General features: G+C 45.1%; 3 protein-coding genes and 2 pseudogenes across 3 annotated transcripts; 3 read left to right on the top strand and 2 right to left on the bottom strand.

Annotated features, from left to right (window-relative positions):
- The first annotated feature begins 256 nt into the window (after positions 1–256).
- On the top strand, positions 257–7,223 carry LOC136450861 (uncharacterized; annotated as a pseudogene).
- On the bottom strand, positions 1,586–8,885 carry LOC136455399 (beta-galactosidase 7-like). Its single transcript, XM_066455438.1, has 18 exons — positions 8,655–8,885; positions 7,515–7,610; positions 7,275–7,387; positions 7,058–7,124; positions 6,501–6,593; positions 6,274–6,417; positions 6,083–6,177; positions 5,884–5,992; positions 5,703–5,787; positions 5,045–5,163; positions 4,762–4,923; positions 4,499–4,683; positions 4,304–4,398; positions 4,030–4,142; positions 3,230–3,337; positions 3,043–3,150; positions 2,801–2,946; positions 1,586–2,705 (listed from the first exon to the last, which is right to left on the bottom strand). The coding sequence occupies exons 1-18, from the start codon at positions 8,883–8,885 to the stop codon at positions 2,303–2,305; spliced, it is 2,472 nt and encodes an 823-aa protein (XP_066311535.1). The 3' UTR covers positions 1,586–2,302.
- An 8,470-nt stretch (positions 8,886–17,355) lies between these two features.
- Positions 17,356–21,039, top strand: LOC136453689 (ubiquitin-like domain-containing CTD phosphatase). Its single transcript, XM_066454248.1, has 6 exons — positions 17,356–17,772; positions 19,506–19,650; positions 19,923–20,037; positions 20,126–20,189; positions 20,300–20,474; positions 20,580–21,039. The coding sequence occupies exons 1-6, from the start codon at positions 17,459–17,461 to the stop codon at positions 20,823–20,825; spliced, it is 1,059 nt and encodes a 352-aa protein (XP_066310345.1). The 5' UTR covers positions 17,356–17,458; the 3' UTR covers positions 20,826–21,039.
- Positions 21,040–21,770: 731 nt separating this feature from the next.
- On the top strand, positions 21,771–22,946 carry LOC136455398 (zinc-finger homeodomain protein 8-like; annotated as a pseudogene).
- Positions 22,947–23,665: 719 nt separating this feature from the next.
- LOC136453688 (uncharacterized) lies at positions 23,666–26,483 on the bottom strand. Its single transcript, XM_066454247.1, has 3 exons — positions 25,811–26,483; positions 24,896–25,023; positions 23,666–24,149 (listed from the first exon to the last, which is right to left on the bottom strand). Exons 1-3 carry the CDS (start codon positions 26,243–26,245, stop codon positions 24,002–24,004), a joined length of 711 nt encoding a protein of 236 aa, XP_066310344.1. The 5' UTR covers positions 26,246–26,483; the 3' UTR covers positions 23,666–24,001.
- Between the last annotated feature and the right edge of the window lie 1,416 nt (positions 26,484–27,899).

The following is a 27,899-nucleotide window of genomic DNA, read 5'->3' as shown; positions in this document are numbered from 1 at the left end:
TTTTTTGCTGCTTGTGTAAATTCTCGGTTAGTTCGATCGGAACCGAAATCGAACCGAACTAACCGAAACCGATTTTACTCAGTTCCAAGATTTGCGAAGAACCGAATTTGTGTCATAAACCGAAGAACCGAACTGATCGGTTTCAATTAACCGAACGCCCAGGCCTAGCGTAGAGGATCGAAAAAAAAATGCAGAGAGGAGTCAAATTTGTGTGGTAGGCCAGTTGACTAAACAGTGTCCACCGTTCGCGCTTTGCCTTTCCAAAGGGAGAGATCATCTCGGCTTCTCCGCCGCCGTGGCCGCCATGCCTCCCTCCCCATCCTCTGGGGCGGGCGCCGCCTCGCCGTCCGGCTCCGCGTCCGCCTCAGCCTCCGACCCGCCCCCGTCCTGGTGGGAGTCCGTCTCGCAGGCGCGGTCCCGCATCCTGGCGCTCTCCTCCATCCTGCCCGCCACGGCCTGCCACGACGTCGCGGCTCTGGCCGACGCCGACCGCCCAGCGCGCGCACTCCTCCGCTCGCCCGCCGCCTATGCGACGCTCTCTGACGCGCTGCGGGCGGGCGGCAGCGCCGATGACCCCGCCTGCCACTGGCTCTACGACACGCTCCTCTCCGCCGACCCGGACCTCCGCCTCGCCGCGCTCGCGTTCCTGCCCCTGCTGGCGGCGCTCTACCTCCGCCGTCTCCCGCCCGAGCTCCCCTCCTCGCTCTCCGGCTTCGAGGCTGTCCTCCTCGCCGTGTACTCCTCCGAGGCCAAGAATCGTCAGGGGAAGCCGGTCGTCGTCCAGGTGCCCGACCTGGCCGTCCCATCCCTGTACCACACGCCGTCGTCCAGGCCCAGCTGCAAGTCCCCTCGCCGGTCGTAGCCCCCGCCGATTCCCCCTCCACAGGCGACTCCGGTGGTAGGGGTGCTCTCGCCGCCGCTGGAGCCACAGGCCGCGGTGAAATCGACGAAGCGCGCGGGAATTATTGGGATCGCATTTAAGGCCTACTATTCCAAGATTTCGCAGATGCCTGCTGCGTCGAAGGTGGATGCCTGCAATGCTGCGGCTGCGTGAGCGGGGCAGTACTGCAAATGCTGTTTTGAGCTGGATGAGAAGGAACTGGAAGAAGAGGAGGCTGACTCTTTTGGGTCTGTCTCGCCAATGTCCTCTGAGGCTGAGAATGGGAAGGAACTGGAGGACGAATTGGCCAGGATGCGTGTCAATGGAGACAGCAGTGGCTGGAATTGCAGCGAGGAGGACAAGGAGGCGAGGGTGCCACTTCCCTGGGAGCTGCTCCAGCCAGTGATGAGGGTTCTTGGGCACTGCTTGCTTGCACCGCTGAACCCTGCCGAGGTGCGTGATGCTGCAGCAGAAGCAGTGAGGGTTGTCTATGCCCGTGCGTGCCATGACCTTGTGCCACAGGCAATCTTAGCAGCCCGAAGCTTGATCGAGCTTGACAGGAGTGCACGAAAGGCTGCAAAGGCAGCAGCGGCGGCGGCTTCTGGGCAAATTGTTGCAGTTGGCACTGCTGGAAGCAATGCATCAAGCTCTAGGCTAAGTTCAAAGCCAAACACACCAAGCAAGCAGTGGAAGCCTGACACGTCCAAATAAGGTCAACTGCACTGCATCCAGGAAGAGTGTTTGTGTATGGTAAATAGTTTCTTTCTGATGAGTGTTGTGTGTGTGACACTTGAATATTGGTGAAAGTTCAGTAGACCTTGCAATGCTCGAAATGTTTGGCGAATTTGGCCCTAGAAATGTTTGCCCACAGATGAGCTCGTTGCAGTTATTAATCTAAACCATATCATCAACGATTTTCAGAGATCGTATCTCAGTTTATAAGTCACTATAATAATTGTATAAATATGACCACTGAGTCACTGACAATTGGATCTGGGGCATCATCCTGCTTACACATCATCCACGGAACACCTGTCTGCAGACTTACTGCCATTGCCACTGCCCAGTGAACATAAGGTCGCCCTTTTGAATTGAATGCGGCCTCAACCAGCTTATGTTCATTTTCCATCTGCAAGGTTAATTGAAATTTTACACAACAATCACCTTATATAGAATTTGAATGACAAGTTTCTTTAGTTCATGTAACTGACCTGTGATATGATTATGGGGCCTCCTGCAGTGTTGATTATTCACAACTTGATTGAAGTGGTTCATCTTCTCTTCATCCACAGATCGCCGCAACAGAAAGGGATTTTTCGATTCCGGGGCATGGGTCACCTCCAAACTTGTTTGCCCGTACTGGAAGGACACACTTCCTTCTGCCTAGGCAAGCCTGAAAGAACAAAGATAGTAATTCAGTTGTTAGGAATTTGTGCTTTGTTGTAGCATCTTGGCAATACTATACCGCGTTGATGCAAATGTAGCATTGGGGTGGCTGAATTTTACATTCTTCACAACGAATTCAGACATTTCTGCATGGCAACTTCCTTGGCAGCTCCGTCCAGAATCCCTGCAGTCTTGGATGGGATTTCCATAGCTTGCAAATTCGATATCTGTTATGTGTTTGCCTTTCTGGCACCGGAGGTGAACAGCTGGATGATTTTCGCTTGACAAGAGGGATGGGGTAGAGAACTCGCTGACGGTACCATAAATTCTGGTAACGGACATTTTGTTTACTGTTATTTGTAGTGGGTCGCCACCAATTTCCTCCATAAGTACAAGGAGGTTCTCTCCAGTCTTCAGAAAATTTCGAGGTATATGGTACCTTAGAAAAGAGAGCCAAACAAGACATTTTACATTGGCCAGTCATGATTGTACAAAAAGAATTTACTTTACACTAGAACTAGTTTGAGTACTGACATGGATTGAGAAGGTTTCCCACTGGGGGTTTTGAAGGAGACCCAGTACCGTCCAATGCTCTGTCCATTAATCCATACTTCACCCTTTCCCATACTAGTTAGGTTCAGTGTCACAGGGTCATTTCCCCATGGTGTGTCAAATGTTGTCTGTTAAACAACAATAATTCTCCCAAGCTGTTAATCCAAACACTAAGAGTAAACATGCAAGTCAAGTATATCAGGACCGGTGTATGTCTTGCATACCTTATACCAGATAAGCGGCAGATGTACGGACTTGTCAACTGCTGTCCATTCTGCATGAGATGATCCTTCAGATGTGTAAATTTTATTTGTTTCTCCATATAAGCCAACCTATACATTGCACACTTGAAAATGAGCATGTGATGGTGATCCAATAATTCAGAATTAACGTTAGCTTGGATTGATTTACTTGGTGTTTCCACAGCTCAATGTTTATGGAATGTGGTCTCTGCTGCCTTCGTTTTATGCTCACTTTTCGCACTCCAAAGGTTCTTCTCTCCATATATGCGCCGGAGCCCTTACAGTAGATGTATGAAACCCCAGGTCAATGCAAATTCTAGGTTCCGTGCATTCATAATTTTTTCACACATTTTAAATAGAGTGAAATGCACCATGGGTCCTTAAACTTTTCATGTATTCTCATCTGGGTCCATGAATTCTCAAAGTGATCATCTTGGTCCTTCAACTTTTCAAGTGGTTCATTCTAAATTCACTCTAGGTCTAATCATGGACTTAAATTCACACTTTGAATGAACCACTTCAAAGGGACCCATATGATCACTTTGAGAATTCATGAACCCAGATGAGAATACAGGAAAAGTTTAGGGACCCACAGTGCATTTCACTCTTTTAAATACTTATATGGACTTGTGGAGCCTTGGTCTTTCTTTTTTGCTTTTTCCATTTTCCATTTTCCATTTTGAGCTATTAGGTATCAGTTCAGAAAGTATGCATGATTTCTGGCAATCTGTTTTCTTTGTTTGGCTAACTGTTCCATTTGTTCTCAACCTAAGTTGTCCTCTTTTCTGTTGCTTTTCAGCTTTGTTCATATAAACTGGATCTAAATGGTATTACCAGCTGTGGATATGATAACATAAGGTATGACTCTAGTCATTTATTTATTTCATTTCAAGCAACACAAACACATAACAATAAGTTAGCTTTTGTTGTCTGTGACCATATGCCATATAGAATAAATTGTCATTGTACCGGTGAACCGACCATGACGCATAACAGTGATATGGAGTTCTGTCCTTCCCTTAGTGAAATAGCCGCATTAAGAACAATGTTGCCAGGTTTATCATGACTCCCGTGCACACTTCCTAATACAATATGGAAAATATATCAGACATAAATGCAATTAAGAAGTTTTAATTACTCATTAATAACTTAGCCTAGACTGAATAACATTCCTATTTCTACTTTTGTTGTGTACTCCATAAGTCCATATACTTGCAAACGTGAGTGCAATTTATGTCCTTACCAACATGATCATTGTTAATGAAAGCATGTAAAATATGTGCATGTGACTCAACATTAAGCACTAAGTCGTCATTCCCATTTCGTCTATAGTTGTACCTGCATGATTTCATTATTATATGGTTACCAGGGTCAAGAAAGTGCTAGAAACTGGAGTAAATGCTGAATGGTATAGACTAGTGGAAGAAGCTAATCTTACGTGGCAAGGTACCAGAGATAATCTGTTTCATCTTTTGTAGTTGACAGGTGTTCGCATAGCTGGTTTCCAACATGTGAGATTTTACTTGGTACTGCAGGAATTGGTTCTTTGAATATTTTCCACCTATCAGCATGATTGAGAGGCTGCACTACTTGTGCTGTTCTTAAACCATGCTGAGCATTTATCTGCCATAAAATTTTCAAGAAGCATTTAAGGTGTTCAGTAAGTGAGCATTTTGAGTTTCATGAATGTAACATGCACACCTTGCCTGTTTCAAATATTAGTTCCCTGCATTGTGAGAGGATACTGATTGACTTAGGAGCTAGCTGGAACACCTCTTCACCAAATTGAATGGTTGATACCTTATGCTTGTCAAAGTTTACCAGGAAAGCCACACACCCAGAATCTGTTGCAAAAACATGCCCCTGCAGTACACCAAAATTTTCTCAGTTAGATTGATTAAAATATAGTAATTTATTGGAAATATTTTTTTTGAACGTAATAATTTATTGGAAATATAAAAAGCCAAGGTTACTCTAATTTCACCTCTTGTTGTTGACCAAATGAATGATTAGAATATGCTCCCCAAAGTAATGTCTCTGCAGATTGCTTTACTGCAGCATGCAGTTCTCTGAGATGAGCCCATGTCGGTTGCCATATTAATCCTGGATGTATGTTTGTTACTTTCAATGGATATTATCTAAATGTTGATGTTCTAAGGAGAGAAATGTAATTACTAAGTTTTTTAATACCACATACTATTCTTTCTATGTTTTTGAATACCACATACTATTCTTTCTATTGAATGCAATTTTGTAAGAAACTCTCTATTCTTCCAAGTTCCAACTGCTACAAGATGTCTTAATTGTATAGTATCTGGAGAAAATGGTGAGTAGTATAGATCAGCAATGCTGCAAATTCAGAACTTCTGCACCAAAGCTACCATAGGGCAGTCCTAGAAAGGCTTCTATGGTGGAAGGATTCTCATTGTTATAGTGTGAAGACAGCTACAGTTGTCAATTGTCATCGAGCATCAATTGCTGACTAGATATGCTTTATGATCTGGCGTATTGGTCTTTATGTGATCTTATACAGTGGCCCTTCTTGATCTGTGCGCCCATGTTATTAGGATATTTCATACAACAAATTTGCCGTTACTAGTTGTCAGCAGCGTTGGGCAAGTTAAATGAAGCTACCAACTTACCATATTCATCAAGAGGGGCTCCATCATAATAGCTTGTTGTAACATAGGAAGATGCAACCCTTCCAAAGTTTGTTCCACCATGGTACTACATAAATCTTAACTCATGTGAGAGGAGTAATAGAAGTAGTAAGAGATTCTTTTGAAAATAGTTTTGTCAGGTCTATAGCTTCATTTGTTCTACCATGTAGTAGTTTACAAGGCTCCCTTTCTTTCTTGCTATAAACAGTGCTACTGCAAAGGCAAGGTCTGCTGCTGACCTATATCTTTGATCTTGACCATATAAAGGATAGCTGTATTCAGGGGAAATATTGTGTTAGGTGTTTTACCAAACAGAGTATATGGTAGAAATATTAGAAGAAAAGCAAGAGTTCTTGCTGCACCGAGATGTCCAATTTTCTGTCCATAAAGCCGGTTTGTTTGGAGAATTTGGCCCTGGAAATGTTTCCCCACAGATGAGCCCATTGCAGGTATTAATCTAAACCATATCATCAACATTGCACTGATTTTCAAAAATCACATCTCAATTTATAAGTCACTATAATGCTATAAATATGGCCACTGAGTCACTGACAATTGGATCTGGGGCATCATCCTGCTTACACATCATCCATGGAACACCTGTCTGCAGATTTACTGCCATTGCCGCTGCCCAGTGAACATAAGGTGGCCCTTTTGAATGAAATGCAGCCTCAACCAGCTTATATTCATTTTCAATCTGCAAGGTTAATTGAAATTTTAAACAGCAATCACCTTATATAGAGTTCAAAGGACAAGTGTTCTTTAGTTCCTGTAACTGACCTGTGATATGATTATGGGGCCTCCTTGTGGGTAGAATAGTCTTTCATCCTTCATCAGGTTCACTATTTTGGTAACAAACTTCTGCATATGCCTCTGCATGTTATATATGAATAATGTACCATGACAAAACAACAGTGTAAAAATGAATTTACCTCTATCCTTCACTATTTTGGTCATCGATGAGTTTGTTCTCTTTATCTATCCTTGCCTTTTCGTTCTTTTATTTTAGTTTTTAGCCTAGGTGAAAACATGCTCTTCTCACACCATGTATGACACACTTACATTTTTAGCCTACCCTAACTTGCTTGGGACTGAAAGGCTATGTTGTTGTTGTTGTTGTTGTATAAACTAGGTTTCTTTTTGTTGCTTGCTTAAAATTATATTGAAACGACGCTAGTAATGGACTGTTGGTACTGCAGTTGTTCTGTACTACATAAGAGTCAACGGAGAAAATATGCTGAGAAAATGTTAGTTGAATTGTTAACCATGCAAAAGGAGGCACGAAGGAAACAAGGGATTATCTTTCTATCTCAAGTATGCAATTTGAAACAGGATACCTTGAAGGGTTCATTGTCAGACCTGAATGTAATGTTTGGGATGCCACGTAACCAAAAGGGTAAGCCTCTGCATGAATAGAAGAAATTCAATTAGGAACTTTGTTTTTTCTCCTTGTTTCTTTGTCCTGTGTATGTTTTGAAGTACTAAGAATTCAGCAAATTTTAACTATGCCTGGGGATAATGGAAATGGTAATCTTGCATTTCATGCTTTCATACCCGTATTTCCACTCCGACTCGACGAAGGGACCTATTCTGAGGCTTACATAGAGACCTTGAGCATGGATTTCTCTGATGAATTTCACCAGATCGTATCTTCCCTCGAAGTTAAACTGATCCAGCAAAAGAGAATTTGAAGAGTCCATTGTTACAAAACGCTCCTATATTAAGTTCTCAATTTTATTTTGGTAGACTGTAACTTTTAAGTTTGACATATGAGATTGTATATATGTCACCTACCTGCCCTTGAACAGGCTCCTGTGCGTTCCAGAAGACGTATGTTTGAATGACATCCAGGCCACCTTTCTTGGCTTTTGCTATGAGGTCCGGCCACATCTGTATAATGAAGTTTTATGCTTCATATGATTGCTGATATAAGAATGCAATATAATGTTGTATATATATTTTTTGAAATGTATGCAGTGCTGTGCTTGACTGTTCCAATACTCACCATCTCTGTTTTTGGCCCCTAATGAATTGGAGGCTGTATCTTAGACATCAGCAATTTTGCTTTATGAAATGCTTAAAATGATTCGGTATTTTGTATTGCTAGTTCACCTTGCATGCGAAATGACAATTGTTTCAACAAATATTTAGGTGCCTGGGAACTTCTCGGGTGGAAAAAAATATTTACGTGCCTGCCGTTCATATTATGATCTGGTCCCTTTATTTTCCTTCTCTTTTCTTGCATGCAGTGGCTCAGAGTTGTATCGACAGAACACTACAATATTTTTTTTGGAGATGCAATCTTCCATGCTGTTAAAGCAAAAGCAAATCATGTATTTTAAAGGTAGAAGTGAAGTGCTGAATGGCTAATTTGCATTGGCCTATGGTTTTCAGCTTCAGTTGGTCTGTCTCACTTGTCAGCATTGAAACTCGAAACTAGGCAACACCTGGGCACGGTTTTCTCATGGGCTATCAACTCTCTTGCGCCGTTTCTTGTTCTCTACCAGGCACAGGCAGCAATGCGAGCAGTAGTGACCGAGATTTACTCGACGAACGGTGCGCATGCATCGCCTGTGACCTCACATGCATCGCACGGTTTCATCAAGCAGTAAAGAGCAATTCTTAAAAAAAAAACAGTAAAGAGCGCCGAGCGTCCGGTCGGTTGCAAGAGTGCAAGTGGCTAGAATTTTTATGGCGCAGTAACTGGCTAAGCTGAAGATATTCACGATCACGCCGAGTTCAGACTTCGGAGAAGGCAAAATTTGGATGCAACGACACGATCGATGAGCTTGACGACGATCAAACCTCGCCTGAGAGGAGATGAAAAAACCGCAAGCAAATCGAAGCGGTGCACACACGAGTACACGACGTACGCATGCATGACTGCATGAGCACTATGCGTCCAATAGGCACCATCAACATCCAGCGGCGTACCTCAGGCGTGCTGCGAGGGTAGTGCATGTCGCCGGAGAAGAGCATCCTCCTGGCGCCGTCCAGGATCAGCGCCCTGCCGTCGTACGTGGCCTCTCTGCGGCCCGCCGGCGTGTTGCCTCTTTCGTCCTCAGCGGCCGCCCTCGCTCCTCTTCCCGCCGCCGCCGCCGTAGCCAGCGCCGCTGACGCGGCGACCACAACCATGATCACCGTCGCGACGACGACGCCGGTCATCTCTGCCCGTCTTGTCGTTACTGCTACCGTATGCTACGTACTGCTGCAGCTGTTGATCTGCACGCCTCAGGTAGCTAGCTAGGCTCTTCGTTCTCTCATCGCGTACGTGTACCTGTGTTGCTTATATACTACCGGACCTCTCACCGGCCGTGTACGCTGTGCGCCGAGGTAGGTTGTGAATCGCATAGGAGGCGGTAGGTTGCAAGGCTCGCATACATGCGCTGTTTTTTTTTCTTTTTTTTTTTGGCGCCAGTGTTAATCAATCAGTTTGGCATATTTCTCCTCCTTTTTTTATTTTGTAACGAGCATATCCGTCTTCTCAGTTTTGTATCTGGGTTACCAAGGCTTTCCAAAACTTCTTGGTGCGTTTCGCCGTTTCGGTAAAGATCCCACTAAACAGGACAGCGTGCGTCTAAAGTAACCAGTGACGGAGCAACGTGTGAGTGTGGGTCACGGCCCTCCCTGGCAATTAAAGATTTAAAGTACTTCGATGTAACGGAGATTTGCACATAAATAAAAACTTTAATACCATTGCCCCCTCTGGAATTCCCATCGAACTCCGCTAAAAATCGCCCTGTTTCGTCTTATTTGGCTGATAAGCCATGGGTGAAAGTACCGTTGGCTGATTTAGTGTGAGAGAAAAATATTATTTGTTGGTTGAAAAAGTACGATTTATAAGCCAAACAAGCCCAAACGAACTGGACAAATAACCACTAAAAATTAAGCTTTTGCAAAATGCGACCACTACTACTGTTAAGGATGATATCAGGTAGAATTATGGGGCTGATGAAAAATGAAGCACAAGAAACCTAGGACGCAGCACTAGTAGAGAAACGACTTTTGATCCACTTTAAAATTTGGCTTTAGTCCCGGTATTTTTCGTGTCCGGGACTAGAGAAACCTTTAGTCCCGGTTGGTAGTTTCAACCGGGACTAAAGGTCCCTGCCCAACGGCTACTGCGTCAGGCTTTTGCTGTAGGGGACCTTTTGTCTCGGTTGGAGCTACCAACCGGGACTAAAGGTTAACTTTTACTCCCGGTTGGTCCCTCCAACCAGGAGTAAAAGTTTACTCCCGGCTGGAGGCTCCGTCCGGGATTAGAAAGGGACCTTTAGTCCCGGTTGCTATCTCTAACCGGGACTAAAGGTCCCCTCCTATATACAAGAACCGTCCTGCCCGCTGAGAACGGATGTCTTCTCCGTCCACACAGGTGATGAACTTGTGCAGCTTCTCATCTTCTCTCCCGTTACCATCTGCTAATCTCTAGTTTTTCCCATCTGTGTAGATCTAAAATATACTTTTGGTCTTGTAGAAGATGTGATCTTGTGGATGTGGAATCGAAAGCCACAACTGAGGCAAATCAATCAGCCAGGTAAAGATTCATCCATCTCGTGGTGGTGATTCATGCAGATCCAGTCTGTGCGGAAGAAGGTTCAGGGGCAGCAACCCCTGCAGCCGCTAGAGAAGGCATTTCCATTTTTCCCTTTCCATTGATTTTTGTAAGAATAAATCCATGCAGAGATATGGTGAATCCATCTGGTTCTGGCTAGTTAGTGCTTCCTTTCTTTAGTATATATGGACAAATCATTGCAGGTGCTTCGTTTCTTTAATCTAGGCAAGATTGCTATCGAATAGACAATTTTTTTGTTAACTAATATATAGGAAATCTTCAGATTTGGCATGTGGTGTTAGAATTTTTTTGTTGTTGACAAAATTAGCTCATACGGTACATTTGTATTCCAAGCTATTTTAGTTTATTATATTACTAATTTCATCTTTCTTTTGAACATTTGCATGTGTTATTTTGACTATCTGATCATGAAGAATGGAAGGCAAGGACGGTCTCGTCATGAAGAATGGAAGTCCGGCTGTTGATTTTGTAGTGGTTGGCTGTTCATTTTGTAAAAGCTAGAAGCTGATAGTATATTGCTCTGGTGCTACTGTTTTAGTAAATATTATTAAGCTTCTCGTGTGCTGTGATGATTATTCAAACATTTCCTAGTGAGAATGTATACGGGGCATTTTGACTAACATGCGACTGCAATCCAAACAGCTACCACAACTTTTTATCTAACATTTATAACAATAAACCAAACAGCAGCCATATTATAACAAAAAAACCAAACAACAGCTACCATATTATAACATTTATAACAAAAAAAAACCTTTAGTCCCGGTTGGTAATACCAACCGGGACTAAAGGGCCGATCCACGTGGCCAGGTCGGGAGGCCTCTTTAGCCCCGGTTGGTATTATCAACCGGGACTAAAGGTGGACCTTTAGTCCCGGACGAGAAACTGGGACTAAAGGAGGGACTCTCCTTTAGTCCTGGATTCGTGCTCCCGGTTGGGAAACTGGGACTGAAGGGGTTTCCCAACCGGGAGTACAACTTGTTTCTGTACTAGTGCAGCAGGCAACCGAAAGCAGAGGGTCCGTGTAACATTTGCCCTTTTATTTTTTTTAAAAAAAAATCACAGTACAAACACAATCATTCATACTTTCACGCACACGGATCCATACAAAGGCACATACATACATTCTATCCTTGATAGATCTTGAAATTGACAAAATCACCACGAGTGACTGGCCATTGTGATAAAAGGTTTAAAAATTTAAAGAACCTGTGTGAGCTTTCAATTATGCTTGTCAAGAAAAAACATGAACAATACTATGTTGTTTACTGGTTTCTTAAGTTAGTGCTAATTCTTTCCTGTAGCCACTGCTAGTGTTGAAAGGGTGTTTCCTACTATGAATTATGTGAAGAACAAGTAAATGAATAAAATGGGTGATGACTATTTAAACAATTGCTTGGTTATATTTATGAGAGAAAATTCTTCAATCAAGTGAAAGATGAGGATATCATCAATCACTTCTAAAATGGAAATCATAGAGTTATATTGTAATAGCTTTTACTATTTTGTAATCTTTCTAAAGTATTAGAGATATTGCTACAATGCCACTATGTTCACAATTTGTACTTTGGTTGTTACTATGGATTTGTTATGGTCATTAGTAAACTTTGATTATTATTATGAATGTATGGTTCAATATATTGTATATTTGAATTGTAAAACTTTTTACATGGAATACAATGTTGCAACATCCTGGCTTTGCCAATGGTCTCACGTCTTCTGTCTCCTCTCTCTCGGGCACGCCAAATCTGACAGCAAAATCCATGGTTGCTAGACGTAGCTCGAGACGACATGCATGGGCCGCCTCTCTTCATATTCGCCCACTTGCCAATGAAGGAAAGAGGAGCGTGGTGGGGATGAACTACGTCTCCGCACCATCCCTACCCTCTGCCGCCTCGGCCTCCTCACGCCCTTGACCTCCATGTTGCCCGACCTCTTTGCTCTCTTTGAGCTCTATGCCATCCTCAACCTCCATGCTGCCATGACCCTTTGCGTGGTCTCTGATGAGTAGTGGCCGCCTCCAACCTCATTGTGGCCCCATGTCCTCAGCCACCTCCAACCCTACCGCACTGGTCGTCGATCCAACCTCCTCTTCGGTTGACCGGTCCATATCGACCGTCAATTTGACCTTTTGCTTCCCCAGGTGCTTCCTCGGCCACTGCCAAGAGATGCCCAGCTACCAGTGCCAGAAGCTTCCTTCGGAAACCGCCAGCACCACCGTGTTCGTCTCGGCTGCCTGGCACCTGAAAGCTCTAGTTTGGTTTTGGTGAATTGATGAAACCCTAAGTGTTAACCTAGTTCATCTAAGTGATCATGAGATAGGTAGCATTATTCCAAGTGGTGATGATCAAATGCTTGGACTTGGAGAAGAAGAAAGAGAAAAACAAAAACTCAAGGCAAAGGTGAAACTTGATAGGAGCTTTTTCGTTTTGGTGATCGAGACACTTAGTGAGTGTGATCACATTTAGGATCGATAGCCATACTATTAAGAGGAGTGAAACTTGTATCGAAATACGGTTATCAAAGTGCCACTAGATGCTCTAACTCATTGCGTATGCATTTAGGATCTAGTGGAGTGCTAACACCCTTAAAAATATTTGTGAAAATATGCTAACACACATGCACGAAGTGTTACACTTAGTGGTTGGCACATTTGATCAAGGGTGGTGAAGTTTGGGGGTCAAAAAGAGCTATTTCGTATTGACCGGACTCTGCCTTGGGCAGCGACCAGACTCTAACCCTGCGTCCGGTCAATAGTGCGTAGTGAAGGCCGCCCTCGGTCCTTTGACCAGACGCTGAGAAGAAATAGGACCGGACGTGCTGGTGGTGCATCCAGTCAGGCTATGACATACGTCGACGCAAACATTAGAACAAGCCAGTGAGGACCGGACCCTGAGCCGCGGCCGGTCATGTTTTTGCCTCTCTGAAACCTTATTGGAAATGACTGGACTCTAGTTGTCGTCGCAGAAAATGACCAACACATAAATATTTATAGTTTTGTTGTACGTTGTGATCGGATGTGGTCAAGCACTCAATGACACAGGGTTTATACTGGTTCAGGCAATATGCCCTATGTCCAGTTTGAGTCGGTCGGTGACTTTATTCCTGAGCCCAGGTGCTCGAAGTGTGCTATAGGGTTACAAACGGAAGGGAGAAAGATGGGGGGATACAAGAGGTCCGGTCGGACTCTGGTCTGAAGGGCCGAGAGTGATGAGAGCTCCGCTATGTGCTAAGTGTTTGAGCGTGTGCTATGTGTAGCTTCAGAGTGTGTAAAGCTACAAAGAGTGAATCGATGTCAGTGAACTGAGAGATCTCTCTGTTGGGAGAGAGCGCATCCCCTTTTATAGATGAAGGGGATGGCCTTACAAGTGAGAGAGAGAGTGATGTAGACAAGGCCTGATCTTCCAAAAGGTATGATAGCGTCGATTGGTGGAGACTCAACGTTCATGATCTAGGCTTCTAACCAAGACTGTTTTGGACCCCCGCAACCGTTACACCACTGCTCCGTTGGTTATCAACCACGCGAACATGATTGACCTTGCCGAGAAGGCTTTCCTGCAAGCGAATCGAGAATACAAGCAAGAACTGGATGAACGCAATATGAAATTACAAATAAATATGAGGCTTAAGAAAACAAGGAGTTCAAGTCGTTATTCGAAATGACTAATCGCCATAGGTAAACAAGATAAAAAACTAGGGCCCTGGTTGACAGCAAGCGACCTTGGCGGCATAGTTATAACAAAACGACGTCTGTTTTATAAGAAAATCAAGAACTAAACAAAACCACAAACCCTAAGGAGAGCGACAACTACTAATTATAGAGTCTTGGGCATCACCCCCCTTGGACGCGCCCCCAAATGGGACCAAACATGATACACGGTCCAACGGACAAAAAGACGGTGTTGTAGTACCCTGGCAGATTCTTGACGCTGACTTGTTTTGATGATTCCCGTTGATTCCGAAGGGCTTTTGTGGTGAGACCACTTGAATTGGCTTCCTTATCTAATTAGCTTTCCATCTATATGTGGATCGTCAAAAACGGAGCCCGGACGCGCCTGTGTGACCAGTTTTATGATAGACTAGTCCTGGAACCCGAGATGGGCTCCAACTTCAGTTGGACTGGGCCTCCACCATGAGAAAGCTGAATTGGACGTCCATGCTAGACCCCTTTCTCTCCTTGGCTTGTATGCGATGAAGTAGTGATGTCCTCATCAGAGAGTGTACGTATGCTAAGTCTTGTTGCCCACACCGTCGGGTACAAGATGATTGTAGGCGCCCATAACACTATTTAATATCAGATGCATGTGGGAGGTCACGTCTTCTTCTTCTGGTATGGCAGACATCGGTGCCTGTCATACTGTTGATGCCCAGAGGCATGCAAGGGGTTTTACCGTACTCGTCCAGTATGGCAGTTGTTGCGGGCACCCATAACACTGTAGGGCAAATGTCGGCGCCCACAACACTGTTCTGACATGCCTGGAAGGTTGCAGGGCACTCTTCTGACATGTCCTGTCGGTACTGTCCTGTAGGTATATAGGGTATGGTTCTCGGTCTTACGGTTGACTTGAGTGCCCTACCTTACTTGCTCTGTGCGTTTCCTGGTCCTCATCGAGTGGGCGTCCTCGATCGATTGGTCCCAGTTGGCTCCAACTACGCCGGTTGGAGAAGAGCTATAAGCAGGGGTTCGGTGCGTCCCCGGTTGGAGACGCAGTTCGAAGTTTTTGGAAGCGGTGTTTGGTCAGGCCTTCTGATCGGAGAGGTAGGCCGAAGTTGGAAGCGAGCGTTGTTCCTCTTTGGCCAGGCCTTCTGGTCGGAGAGGCAGGCCTTTCGGTCGGAGATTGGATCGCCCTTCTGGCCTGTTGTTTTTAGGTGTTTGGACCGGCCCATGAGTTGTGCGTCATTCACAACGTCATCTGCTGGGCCGAGCCTTTGTTGGGAAGCCAGCCCATGAGGGACCTTGGGTTTATGAACCCGACACAAGTGATGGAGCGTCCGGTCACTTTAAGCAGTGCGTCCGATCGCAACTTAACACGTGGCGCGAAGCAGACTAGCCGTTAAGACCGGGCGCTCAGCATTTGAGACTGATGACACATGGCGAGCATTGGGCGACCGAACGCTGGGGTCCTGCGTCCAGTCAACCTGTCTAGCGTGTCCGATCATCCCGTGTTTCACTAGATAGAGGAGCCAACGACTCTATTTGTGGGGGCTCTCTATTTAAGCCCCATGGCTGGCTCAAGCCCCTACTCTTGGCCATTTGCATTGACATAGCAACCTTGTGAGTTTAGCCAAAACCCTCTCACTCATCTTCATCATTGATTCATCATCTTTGTGAGATTATGAGTAAATCCAAGTACATTGCTTGAGTGTTTGCATCTAGAGGCGCTTGGTGTTCGTGTTTCGCTGTGGGATTCGTTTGTTACTCTTAGTGGTTGCCGTCACCTGGACGACTTGGAGCAGCGAGGATCGTCGAGCGGAGGTTGGTGATTATCTCCAGCTCTGATCGTGGTGATTGTGAGGGGTTCTTGATATTTCCCCGACGGAGAGCCAAAAGGTAATCTAGTGGATTGCTCGTGGCTTATGTGATCATCATCTTATGTTGGTTGTGCGGCACCCTATTGAGGGTTTGGCGTGTGATGCCAATTAGCGCGTGAACCTCCAAGTGAGTGATTCGTCACAACGAGGACTAGCTTGCCGGCAAGCGAGTGAATCTTGGTAAAAAAATCATTGTGTCATCATTGGACTCCGAGGTGATTGATCTTCATTAGTATTCATTCTTGTGATTGATTGGTTTATTCCTCGACTCGGTGGTATAACCATCTTACTATCTCTCTCTTTACATTACCGCAAACTAGTAATCAAGCTCTTTAGTGTAGCTAGTCGTGAGAGCTTGTTAGTTTGGTTAGTGTGGCTCTTTAGTTAGCCTTTGAGAGCACAATAACTTACTGTAGTGACATAGCCATTGCGTGGATAGAGGCTATAGAAACTAGAATTACGGTAGGTGGCTTGCATTTTTAGTAGGCTAGCGTAACACTCGTTTCGCCTTATATTTGTCTAACCGGTTGGCTAAGTGTTGTTTGTAGAAAATTTTTAATAGGTTATTCACCTCCTCTAGCCATTAGGACCTTTCAGCACCGTCCTCGAGCATGTGCGCACGTGTATGAGAAGAGAGAGAGAGGAGTTAAAGGAGATATATGCCACTCGCTAGGTGTGTAGGTACTTGAGAAGAGAGCTAAAAGTGTGGGTGGGTGGATGTAAGTCTCCAATAATCATTACTCAAAATACAAGACTCATTTCACGTTTGGGTAGCGCTACAGACAAATGGTTCAATATTCATTTTTGATCTTCTCCAACAATAAGACTCAAAAGAGAACCCTTTCTGCAAATGGGTCTACATGAGAGAGGATACTCAGATTTGAGTTATACCTCTCCTGACACCCAAAATGAGTCTTCCATATATGTACTCTGTTGGAGGCTGTAGGTATTGTATTATAGACCAATTTTAAATTTGGATCTCCTATTGAAGATAACCTAAGTATGAGAAAAGAAGATAATAACTATTGGATATCAAAGAGCTATTAGCTATATCTATTAGTTACGATCTAAACACCTCTACAATATTTTTAATTGGTTATATTTTTTTAAAAAAATAGCTGACTAATTTAGTCATAGCTGATCCAAAAATGGTCCTGGTCCATTCAAACATGCCCTAATAATATCTTCAAGAGACTCTCTATATTCCTTCTAAATGATAGGAATAGAAATTTTGGTAAAAAAACTACCCTGTAACAGCTTTTTTAAATAATCATCCAAATATAACCATCTTCTATTTTGGATTTTTCGCTACTCAAAAATAGAAGACGAAAATGGCTCTCTGAAGCGCACATGAGATATGAAAAACTATTGGAGAGTAAAAGAATATAGAAAACGATTTTTATGTAAATAGCTTCTCAAACGATGATTTAAAAAGTGAAATTTAGAAAGGGTCTGTGTTCCTCATTCTGGTCTGGTCCTGGCTATCCATTCGGGTTCGGGCACCCTCTGCACGGAAACAAACTACGCGGAGTCGGTCAGTTCTCCTTCCCCATTTCCTTCCTCTCCTGGCACGGGTCGGGGGACGAATCGAAACCCTTCGTTCCTCTTCTATTCGAACTCGCAGCCAAAGCCCATGGCGGACACGGCCTCGTCCTCATCAGCAGTGGGACCCTCGGCGGTAGACGAGGTCTCTCTCGCCGCGGTGGCGGAGGCGGCGCCGCCGGAGGAGATGACGCTGGTGGTGAAGTGGCGCGGGCAGGAGCAGACGGTGCGGATGGTGGGGGACGATACGCTGGGTGAGCTCAAACTGCGCATCTGCGAGGTCACCGGGGTGCTCCCCAAGCGTCAGACGCTGCTCTACCCCAAGCTCATACTCAAGGACATCGACGACTCCACCCTCCTCTCCTCCATCCCATTCAAGCCCAACGGGAAGATCAGCATGATCGGGTAAGCGATGCGATTCCCCGTCCCTTGCTCCTCCTCAAACCCCTTCCATCTCCTCGCTTGCGTGATTTGGGTTCAACGCGTGGTTGGCGTGGAATTGGAGGGTTGGTCTGTGAATATCTGCCGGGCCGCTGGGTACCGGTTGCCGAATGGATCGGAGTTCGGAGAGGTACACCTGGTGGGGATCGTGGGGGAAGTGCTCTTATTTTGAGACGGGAGTGGTGAGGTCTGGGGCTAGAATACCCGATCGCTAAACCCTAGCTTGTTTGGACTCCTTTGGTTGATCTGTCTTCGTCGTGGTGGTATACTGGTGTTCGTTATCTAATCGTGGTGCTTGGTTAGGTCTGTGAATTGAGATAGTGGAATTTTCTGGGGTTATGGAAACCTCCAGTCCCCTACTTCCATTTTTTGTGTTTGTGATTTGGGAACCTTTTCGTGGGTTGTTCGAGTGGATAGGCGATGATGGCAGAAGCATGTGCTAGGTTCAGTTTGTTCTTTATAGAGATGGGAATAAGATGTTTTAGCTGTGACAGATGTTACTACCTGCTCGAACCATAAACAATTGCAGTTTGATTACATATTCACATTTTGCTGTAAGGTGATGACTGACGAGCAGTTCATTTTGATTTGGATTAGCTTGACTGCACCAATGATCAAACCATTTGTGTAGTATTTGATGTTACTACTGTGATGATGGACAATTCTCCAAATCCTACAAATCTTAGTTTGAACTTTCTGGATTTTAGTTTACGTACCGTATCGGTGGTTATTTGAGGCCTATTGGTAATGTCTGTCTTCAGTTGACATGTTACATATATAATATGATCTTATTTATTATTTCAGAGAAATCTAATCTGTTTAAAATTTGATAGATGGCATTGGACATCCTAATCTCAAAAATAATTTGGGACTTACTATTAAAAATTTCTCAAACAAACAAATTTTATTTTGGTCAGACCCTATAGTCTACAGATTCCCAAATCTCCCAAATTTAGACCATTGCCTGTTGAATTTTGTTAAGATGCATCTGTGCTCTGCACCTTATGCTTAATCCGTACAGCCATCCTATGAAGCTTTTGTTTTCTGTTTGGACTGTCTTGCGGTCAATTTGTTTTTGATTTTTTTTGACATAGGTGGACCATGAGTTTGTGGCTATCTTAGACTCTTAGTGTACAGTGGGTGGGATGAGACAGTTTGAGGATAAAGATGCATCTTGAGTTCATGGCAGTGAGATATTTGCGCACTTAAGTGTGCATTACTATTGGATGAAAATCTTCATATGTGTAGCAGCTAGGTTTTAGTAAGATTTGGTAAGATAATGCATAATTTTCACTTGAATACCACTCCCAAATTCGATTTTGAGATCCTTTTTAAGTTTTAAAATATCTGATTCAGTTATTCCTATGGCTTTTAGTGAATCCTATGTGATGCCTAAGGAGTATCTCTCTGAACCATAATAAGCAATTAAGTGGTCATCCTGTCATAGTGAAGTATTTGTTGTGCGCAGTGGACCAGTTGTCTAGTTGTCTTATCTTTACTCAACATCCAGCAGGGTTATATAATTCATGTAAAGTTTTTTAATCATTCCTTTACTGTGACCATATACCTCAAACAATGTGCTTATGTTTGAAATATAAAATTTTAGACTATCTGGTTTCCTCCCTATATTTTGAAGGTTGTCATTGTTTCCTCATAGTAATTTGTATGTATTTAAAGTTGCCTCTTCTAAATTTCAGTACTATTGAAGAAGAAATATTTGTCGGCCAAGAAGATGATCCAGAGTTACTTGATGATTTTGACTTTGAGCAGAATGAAGCTACAGCCATTAAGGATAAAGATGTCTACAAGCAAAAATTAAAGCGGCGTGCAAGTCAATATAAGGTACATTTTATTATTTCTCAAGTTAATGCTATATGGTTTACATTTTTTTACCTATTTTAAAGTCTATATTCACTATGTTATCTGAGCAATGATTACTTAACCATAACTAAGTGTCTCTTGTTTTCTCTACCTACTTTTAATACTGGTGTTGACAACAACATGAAGGAACGGGTAGGAGTGCGTGATGCTGCTTTTGTGTTGAGCTCTTACTAGTTACTACAATGTTAAAGTTAGGCAGTGATTGATATGCTTTTTGGTGTATATTCTTATAGATCAAGCTCTTGAATCCATGCCGCAAAGGAAAGAAGCTGCTTGTCCTTGACATTGATTATACTCTGTTTGACCATAAGTCAACAGCTGAGAATCCTATGGAACTCATGCGCCCATGTAAGGGGACGTTTCGGCACCACTGTTAATCTGCTACGTTCCTCTAGTGTGCTGTCATTTAAATTGTGTGCCATAATCGTCTTTACAGATCTTCACCAGTTCCTCACAGCTGCATATTCAAAATATGACATCATGATATGGTCAGCAACTAGGTAAGCTTTTTGGCACCCTCGTCTATCAGCTAATTGGTTATGATTTTGATTTGAAACTGCTAAGGCAAAGTAGTAATAATACTAATAATACCTTTGACCCTTGGACACAGTATGAAATGGGTGGAGTTGAAAATGGAACAACTTGGAGTTCTTAGCAACCCTGACTACAAAATTACTGCTCTTATGGATCACTTGGCTATGATAACTGTGCAATCCGAAAATCAAAGTAGAAAGAAAACTTTTGACTGCAAGCCTCTTGGTGTCATTTGGGCTCAATTCCCTGAGGTTAGTATTCTATTTCTGTGCTTCTTGTATTACCAATTTAATGTGAAACCGTGTTGGGTTCTCATCCAATTCTTTGCTCACTTGCTGTATCTTCTCCATTTGCAGTACTACAATGAAAAGAACACCATCATGTTTGATGATCTAAGAAGGAATTTCGTCATGAATCCACAGAACGGTCTCGTGATCAAGCCATTTAGGAAAGCGCACTCGAACAGGCATGATGATCACGAGCTGGTGAAGCTTACACACTACCTGCTTTCGATCGGAGACCTTGAAGATCTCAGCAAGCTGGACCACGGTAAATGGGAGTCCTTTGTAGATGAGAGCGCAAAGAGACGCAAGCACTCTTAGCTTCGTTCGGTATAGTGACTTTCAGAAAGAAAAACAGAACACCCATTTTGTTTTGTTTTCAGTGCTATGGATAGCACGCAGATTAGAGTAACGGAATGACCAGGACAACCCCAGGATTTACTTAGAACATTTTGGGGCTTCAGCCTCGTCAGGTTACATTACTTCCTGAATCTCTGCTCAGTTAAAACTTGAATCTTACGCTGATTTTTGCCCATCTCTGTGCCCCACGCTGACTTCCGTTCCAGCTTGCCTCTGCATTTGTCTGCAACAATTATTAGGCTGCTGAGCCATTCATGAGCATGGCCCTTGTTGGATTATGATGGGGCCATGACTGGGCTGAGCTGGGTGTACTTAGTAGTAGGGGTCTTCTTCTGGCTCTTGTAAGGCCACCATAATATCTGAGTGATGGTGCTGATGCTGCAGGCTATATGACATGTGTGTAGGAAACAGTGATGGTCCCGGTCTAGCGCGTGCAGCTCTGTTCATAATTCAGCGTGCCCGTAGCCGCGAGGACCGCCTTGATAATACTCGTTGCTTGCTATGCTGATGAAAGGGGCAGCTGTACCGGAGCCAATATTTACTGGGCAGAGACAGACCTGTGGTAGTATTTGGTGTGACAACTGTATCAAGGGTGGTGGTTGGGGTTTAATACCCTTATCAAATGCCAGATTCTTATTAGCAACATATGACGCTTTAGAGCTTCGGTGCTGAAGCTCTGTGGCCATTTAAGTATAGCGGGACAATTGTCTGATGTACATTTAAAGTGATGGTCCTTCGTTGGCGGACATTTATTTTAGAGCATCTTACCAGAAGACACTCTGGTTCGGTAAAATTAGGCCACAGAACACCGCGGACCGGTCGCAGCCGGTTAAGGAGAGAGAACAGCGGTTAAAATGACATTCTTGCCCCTGCTGCTTTCTTTTTCCTCTCTTCCTTTCTTTTTTTTTTTTTTTTCTGTTTCCTGTCCTACGATGGCGCCAGCAGCGGGGTGACGCGGGGGGCGGCAAGTACAAGGAGTGCATGCGCAACCACGCGGCGGCCATGGGTGGGCAAGCCTTCGACGGCTGCGGCAAGTACATGGCCTCCTCGCCGAACTCGCTCAAGTGCGCGGCTGCGGGTGCCACCGCAGCTTCCACTGCCGCGCCGCCTCGGGCGCCGCCGCGTTGGTGCCACCGGGCTCGTCGTGCGCGCCGCCTGTCTTCTCCCGCCCGACATCGCCGCTCACGCTGCCCGCGTCGCCGACGCCGTAGCAGCAGCACTTCCACCACCACTACCTCCACCAGGCCGCGGCCACCGCGCTGCAGGCCTTGTTCCCGTCATCGGTGCCGATGCTGGCGCCGTCGCACCTCGCGCTGCCGTACCACGCCGTGCCTAACGCCACCGTCGCCGCCCAGCCTCCGTGGCTCGACACGCGCGCCGGCTTCGAGACGCCGCCGCGCACGGACGACTTCGCCATCGGCGTCGGCGTCGGTTACGTGCCCGAGAGCGTCGGGGGTAGCGGGGGCAGCGGCAGCGGCAGCTTCGGGCAGAAGGAGCAGATGCACGAGTTCGCAGAGAAGCAGGGTTGGCGCATCTAGCGGAACGATGACGGCGCCCTGGACTGCTTCTGCGACGAGATTGGGGTCAAGCGCCAGGTGCTCAAGGTGTGGATGCACAACCACAAGAACCAGCTCGCCTCCACCTCCGCCGCTGCCGCAGCAGCGGGCATCGGCATCGACACACCCGCACCTACACCCCTAGTTCGTTGCTTCACCGGCGGCCAGGCGCTCGTGTTGCCGCCGCGGGCATTGGCATGTCACTCACAGCTTCGACGCGATGACGCCCTTTGGTTTGCTTGGTAGGAGACATGTCGTTCCTCCGCACTGTTGTTTGCTTGAACTGCGGGGACAGTAAACAGAAAAAAAGAGAAAGGGAGAGAGGAAGAAGAAAAGTGACAGGGGCAAGAATGTCATTTTACCGCTGTTCTCTCTCCTCAACCAGCTACAACCGGTTCGCGGTGTCCTGAAGCCTAATTTGACCGAACGAGAGTGTCTTCTGACAAAATGCTCCAAAGTGAGTGTCTGTCAGCAAATGACCATCACTTTAGATGTTGAATAGACAATTGTCCTTTAAGTGGGAATGACCAAGCAAATCTGAAATATTATTTTTGTTGTTGGATAAGAGACCTGCCCAAGGTAACATATCTGGGAACACGTCGTCGTACTCGGCAATAGTAGCATCATCAGTGGCAGGACTTGGAATTGGGACTTTGGGAGCGATGAACAATGACGGGGGCTTGCTGCAACTTGGCTGAGAGTGGTTGAAAAATACTGTTCTGGCTAAAATGTTGTGAAAGAAGAATACTGTTTCGACTGAAGAAAAAAAAAAAGCCAAACAAAGTGGATATTGGTAGTTTTTTTTTGTGTGTGTGGAAATTCGGCAGAACTGGGGTTCTGTATCTGGATCCTGGTGGATGATCCATGATGTCGCAGCACTGCCATCTGCGTCGTCACCTGCCATCGGTAATAATAATCGTTTTAATTCTTTGCCCCGTTGCCTCCCAAACCCGCGACCATGAAGCGGTGTCGCAGTGCCGCACTGGTTTAACTTGTGCTTCAGAGGATAGTGGCAGGCGGAACGGGACCGATTTATAATACTGTGCGTAGTATGAAATACCCAATGCCACTGAGCTTCCCGTCTCGCAACCAAGCTTGAGGGCGAGTCGCATGTCCAATTTCGAGCTACTGCATTGGAAACGTCGCCTTGGTCTTGCCGATGTTTTCGTCCTGATTTTGCGCTGTTCTCTCGTGGTTACGCAATCAGGCTCGTCCGGTAGCGTAATCGGCAAACAAAGAGCCAGCCAGCCTCAACCTCCCCAAGTCAATTCCAGCAAACAAGAAACACCGTACAACAGAATTGGTCATTTATGCAGCATTACATGATTGTCCAGTACAGATTACACGCACGATGAAGACTCGCAGGGAAGATACAGATTTGTAGGAGGGTGGTCAGATTTGGGGGCTCTTTTGGCTTTACAACAGGAGGCGGGACGATCCACGGACGCATACACGGCATGGCAGAGGGAGAGAGATGGTTTTTCTTGAGACGCACTTGGTTACACGAAATGACTGCAGATATACGGGAGTAAAATACGATCATGTAGCAGTAGCAGCAGCAACTAGTAGGTAAAATGGTTGTCAGGCCAGGAGCCAGAAGTTCTTCTGCCACCGGGTGCTGACGAGGTACCCACCCACGCCCTTGCTCTGCTTCCTCACCGCCAGCGTCAGGCACTCCGCCTGGTTGATGCACTGCTCCACAAACTCCTCGCTGCTGCTCCGTAGGAAGCTGAAACAAAAAGGAATTACAGCATTGGAATTTGCTCAAACAACAGCTGGTTATCACTGAGGTGAAGAGTTCATTTGCCTAATCCAACCTACTGAGGTTAAGATGCCCCTCCACATGTGATGTGACTGTGTGACATAGGAGTAGCAGCAAAAGTGCATCTCGCTGGTATCTGTGTGTATGGTTCTTGCTTTATTTGGGAGAGGTGTATCTAGAAGGACAAGCATGGCATCTGCGATTTACGGATTGCACATGGCCGCTGCATCCTAAAGCGTTGTTTTCAGCCAAAGGCATGGACCCTAATATTGAACGGTGGTGAGCAACGATTCTTTACAACTAGTTTGGCCACCACCTGTGAGTAGGGCCTCTCATAATTACATTTTTTTATCTTCTTTTTAATAGTAGTATCTTACAGAGAGAGTATACATTGAGACGCAAACCAACTAACCAAGTGCCAATCAGCTCACTCCAGAACCTTGACCTAGTGTTTTTAGGATTCTTTACCTGAGAGGATAAGCTAATCTTATAACAGTCGAATATTCTGCTGGCATGTAGATATATAAATTACTACAGTTCTGAAATATATGCTTCGTTTTCCATTTTTAAACGAAACACTATGGATTGGGATCATGAGAGATTCTCTCACCACAGTTTTACTGTCCATAGTTGACCTCTGAGAGCTTCACATTTCCAAGACATATGCATAGTAGTGGATAAGATAGAAAGGGGTATGGTGATGAGCGCCTTACCAGCTTAGCCAGCAGTAGGGAGATGGCTTGCACTGGCTGAGCACCAGCACGGAGGCCTCCAGCTTCTTCACCTGGCTGAGCACGGTGCCGAGCTTGGGCCCTTGGATCACAAGCGCTTCAACTTCCACCTACCACCATCATTTACACCCATTTTTTTTCTCTTCGTGAGCCATCATGACCTTCTTACAGGCCACAACACAACAAGACAAAGGAATAGCTGATGCACCTCTACTGTCACACTTAAGCAGGCAGGTGCAGAGACAAAGAAATAACTATGGCTTTTGATTGAAGCAAACCAAAACCAGGCAGGATGAGATTGCATTTCATAATGCCAGGGTTTATGATTTCAGATTTTAGGGGACCAGGGAGGAAATGAAGAGCCCCACAGTCTGTTGCTTACTTCCTTTGTAGTAGTAGAAATGGAGACCCAGGTTGATTGATATATATGGTGCCCTTTTGGTCTGTCTGGGATCGATCCTGATCCATGCAGAAAAAAAGTGGATTCTGATCTCATCTATGATCTCCCCAACTGGTTACAAGTCTAAAAAGGCAATCTTAAGGCCTCAGGTGATGAGTGACTTCTCCAGATTACCTAACAACCAGAATCCCTTTTTCTTCAACAAGAACTGGCATGAACCCATGAAGTACACATAGTATTATTGATCCTTTTTTTTTGTTGGTGTCATTGTTTTTAATTAACTCCTACTTATTCTCTTGTTGATGTAATTTTTTCACTAGTTAATTAACTACTAGTAATTCTCTTGTGCATGGCTCCAAGCATATGCTACCAAAAGAAGGCTAGCTGTAACCAAAGTTGGTTCAGATGTGCCCTGCTTACGAGTAACGAGTACTAGCTAATTATAACTAAGCTTCCACTATTCAGCAAATGCAAATGCATGTGCTGCAGATGCGCACCTCTGGTCTGGAGGCCTTGCAGAGCGTGCCGAGCGAGTTGGCGAGGGAGGAGGCCTCCTCGCCCCTGCCGCTGCCGGAGTGCGGCAGGACGTGGAGCAGCGTGAGGAAGTCACCCTTGTTGGCGACGTGGGTGAGCGCCCACATCATGGCGTGCTTGCCGCCCGAGGTCTCGTCCACCACCACCATCACCCGCTTCCTCGCGGCAGAGGTGGCCTCAGCCTGCTGCTTCACGCCGTACCCACTGCCGCCGGCGCCGGCGCCGTAGCCCCTCGCGGCGGCGGCGGCCCGCTTCTTCGACCACCTCCGGGAGCCCCTCCTCCCCGCGCTGGTGCCGCCGTACTGCTGCTGGTCCAGCTGCAGGCCGCCGCAGACCCCTTCGTCGCCGTTGCTCGCGCTCAGCTGCCTCAGGAAGCGGTCCCCCGCGCTGCTCGCCATCAACCAGCTAGCTTCCCGGCCGCCTACTGGCTAGCTGCGTGCTGCGCAAATGCAATGCGCTCGAAACTGTGCGAGTGCGAGCAAAGCAAGCTAGGGTGGCGTGCTGGTGCAAGCTCTGCAAGGAGGAGGACGAGTACCGTGTGCGGTGTGATATGGCTACGTGCAGAGGGGAGAGCGCATCGTCGAGAGCTATATGGTTGGATGGCGAGGTGGAGCAAAGGACAAGGCCGCGTAAAGCAGAGGTGGTCACGAGCATATTGGACTAGCAGCGCCACTGCAACCTTATTAAATACTAGTACTCCTACCGATACAGACACAGTATATGCTAGTCACCTCAGCTAAAAAAAGGCTGGCGGTGAAAAAAGGTACTGCCTCTGTCTCAAATCAGAAAAAAAAATCACCTTCGAGCAGTCAAATAATTTTAAATTTAATTAAAAGTATATAAAAATAATAAAATTATGATTTCCAATAAATATCATTATATCGATTATTTTTAATAAGCCTATTTAGAAATATAAATGCTGATACTATTTTTTTTATAAATTTAGTTAAATTTAAGATAGTTTGACTTATTCCGGATCTAGAATTTTTTTTTACTGAAGGAGTAAATCAAAATCAAACCATCTTAAGTTTGATTGAATTTATTGGATGTAGTATCAAGATGTATAACTCTAAATAGATATACTAAGAAAATATATTTCATGACAAATCTAGTAATACTTATTTAGTACTAATGATATATATATAAACTTAGTTAAGCTATAGATTATTTAATCAAAATCGTATATTTCCCGAGCATGAGGAGCTAGTATCAACAGAGAACGCATTGGTAAATTAAACAGAAGAAATGCAGGTGCAAGCAGTACTTACCGTACTGGCATATTATCGTACTATTTGCATTTTCAATTGACTCCATCAGCTGTGATTTCTCAGTGCTGGCTTGATTTATTTTATTATTTACTGCAGCTGATTTATTTTATTATTTACTGCAGCTTGATTTATTTTATTATTTACTCGAATCTCGCTGTCGCTGGTACAGTAGAGTATAGTGTGATTCGTGTGTTTTGAGGGTAGATTCTTGTTGGCCTACCAATTTCACATGCGTACGGATGTTTTCGATCGGTGCCCGCCGAGGGAATACGGCAGGTTTCGTTGGTATTGTTAGCTCCAAAACCCCGATGGATTGGTCAATACGGCATCCAATCTCGCGCTCTCTGGCTCGCAATGTGCGGGATTCTTGGCCGTATCTCCACACGTATCATGTATGTTATGTATGCGCTCCTAATTCGCTTTTACTGCTGTACTACTCTACACTCTACAGTGCCAGTACCAAATAAATACAGTTTTACTCCATGTGCATGTGCTAGCTAGCTACCCAAACCTACGTGGCTCCGTATGCGTTTCAGGAATTTCAGACCAGGTTAGCAGAGGAGCAAAGAATAGACACTGTTCTCAACAGGTCTAAAATTGCCTAGAGATAACCCCCCTCGCTAGATTTTGGCGGGACCAGCCTACGCAAGATTAACGTCAGTGACGACATTTTCTCGCACGATGCTGCTAGCTAGCTGCATGCACACGACGCGCATGTATTCTACGGTATTCCTATGAATATGACCCTATCCTATATATTCTTATCCCATGCGAGCTAGCTAGC

The sequence above is a fragment of the Miscanthus floridulus genome, chromosome 5, assembly GCF_019320115.1.
Source record: "Miscanthus floridulus cultivar M001 chromosome 5, ASM1932011v1, whole genome shotgun sequence".
In the NCBI taxonomy this organism is placed as follows: domain Eukaryota; kingdom Viridiplantae; phylum Streptophyta; class Magnoliopsida; order Poales; family Poaceae; genus Miscanthus; species Miscanthus floridulus.
The sequence above is the reverse complement of the archived record's forward strand: the minus strand, read 5'-3'. Positions and strand labels throughout refer to the sequence as shown.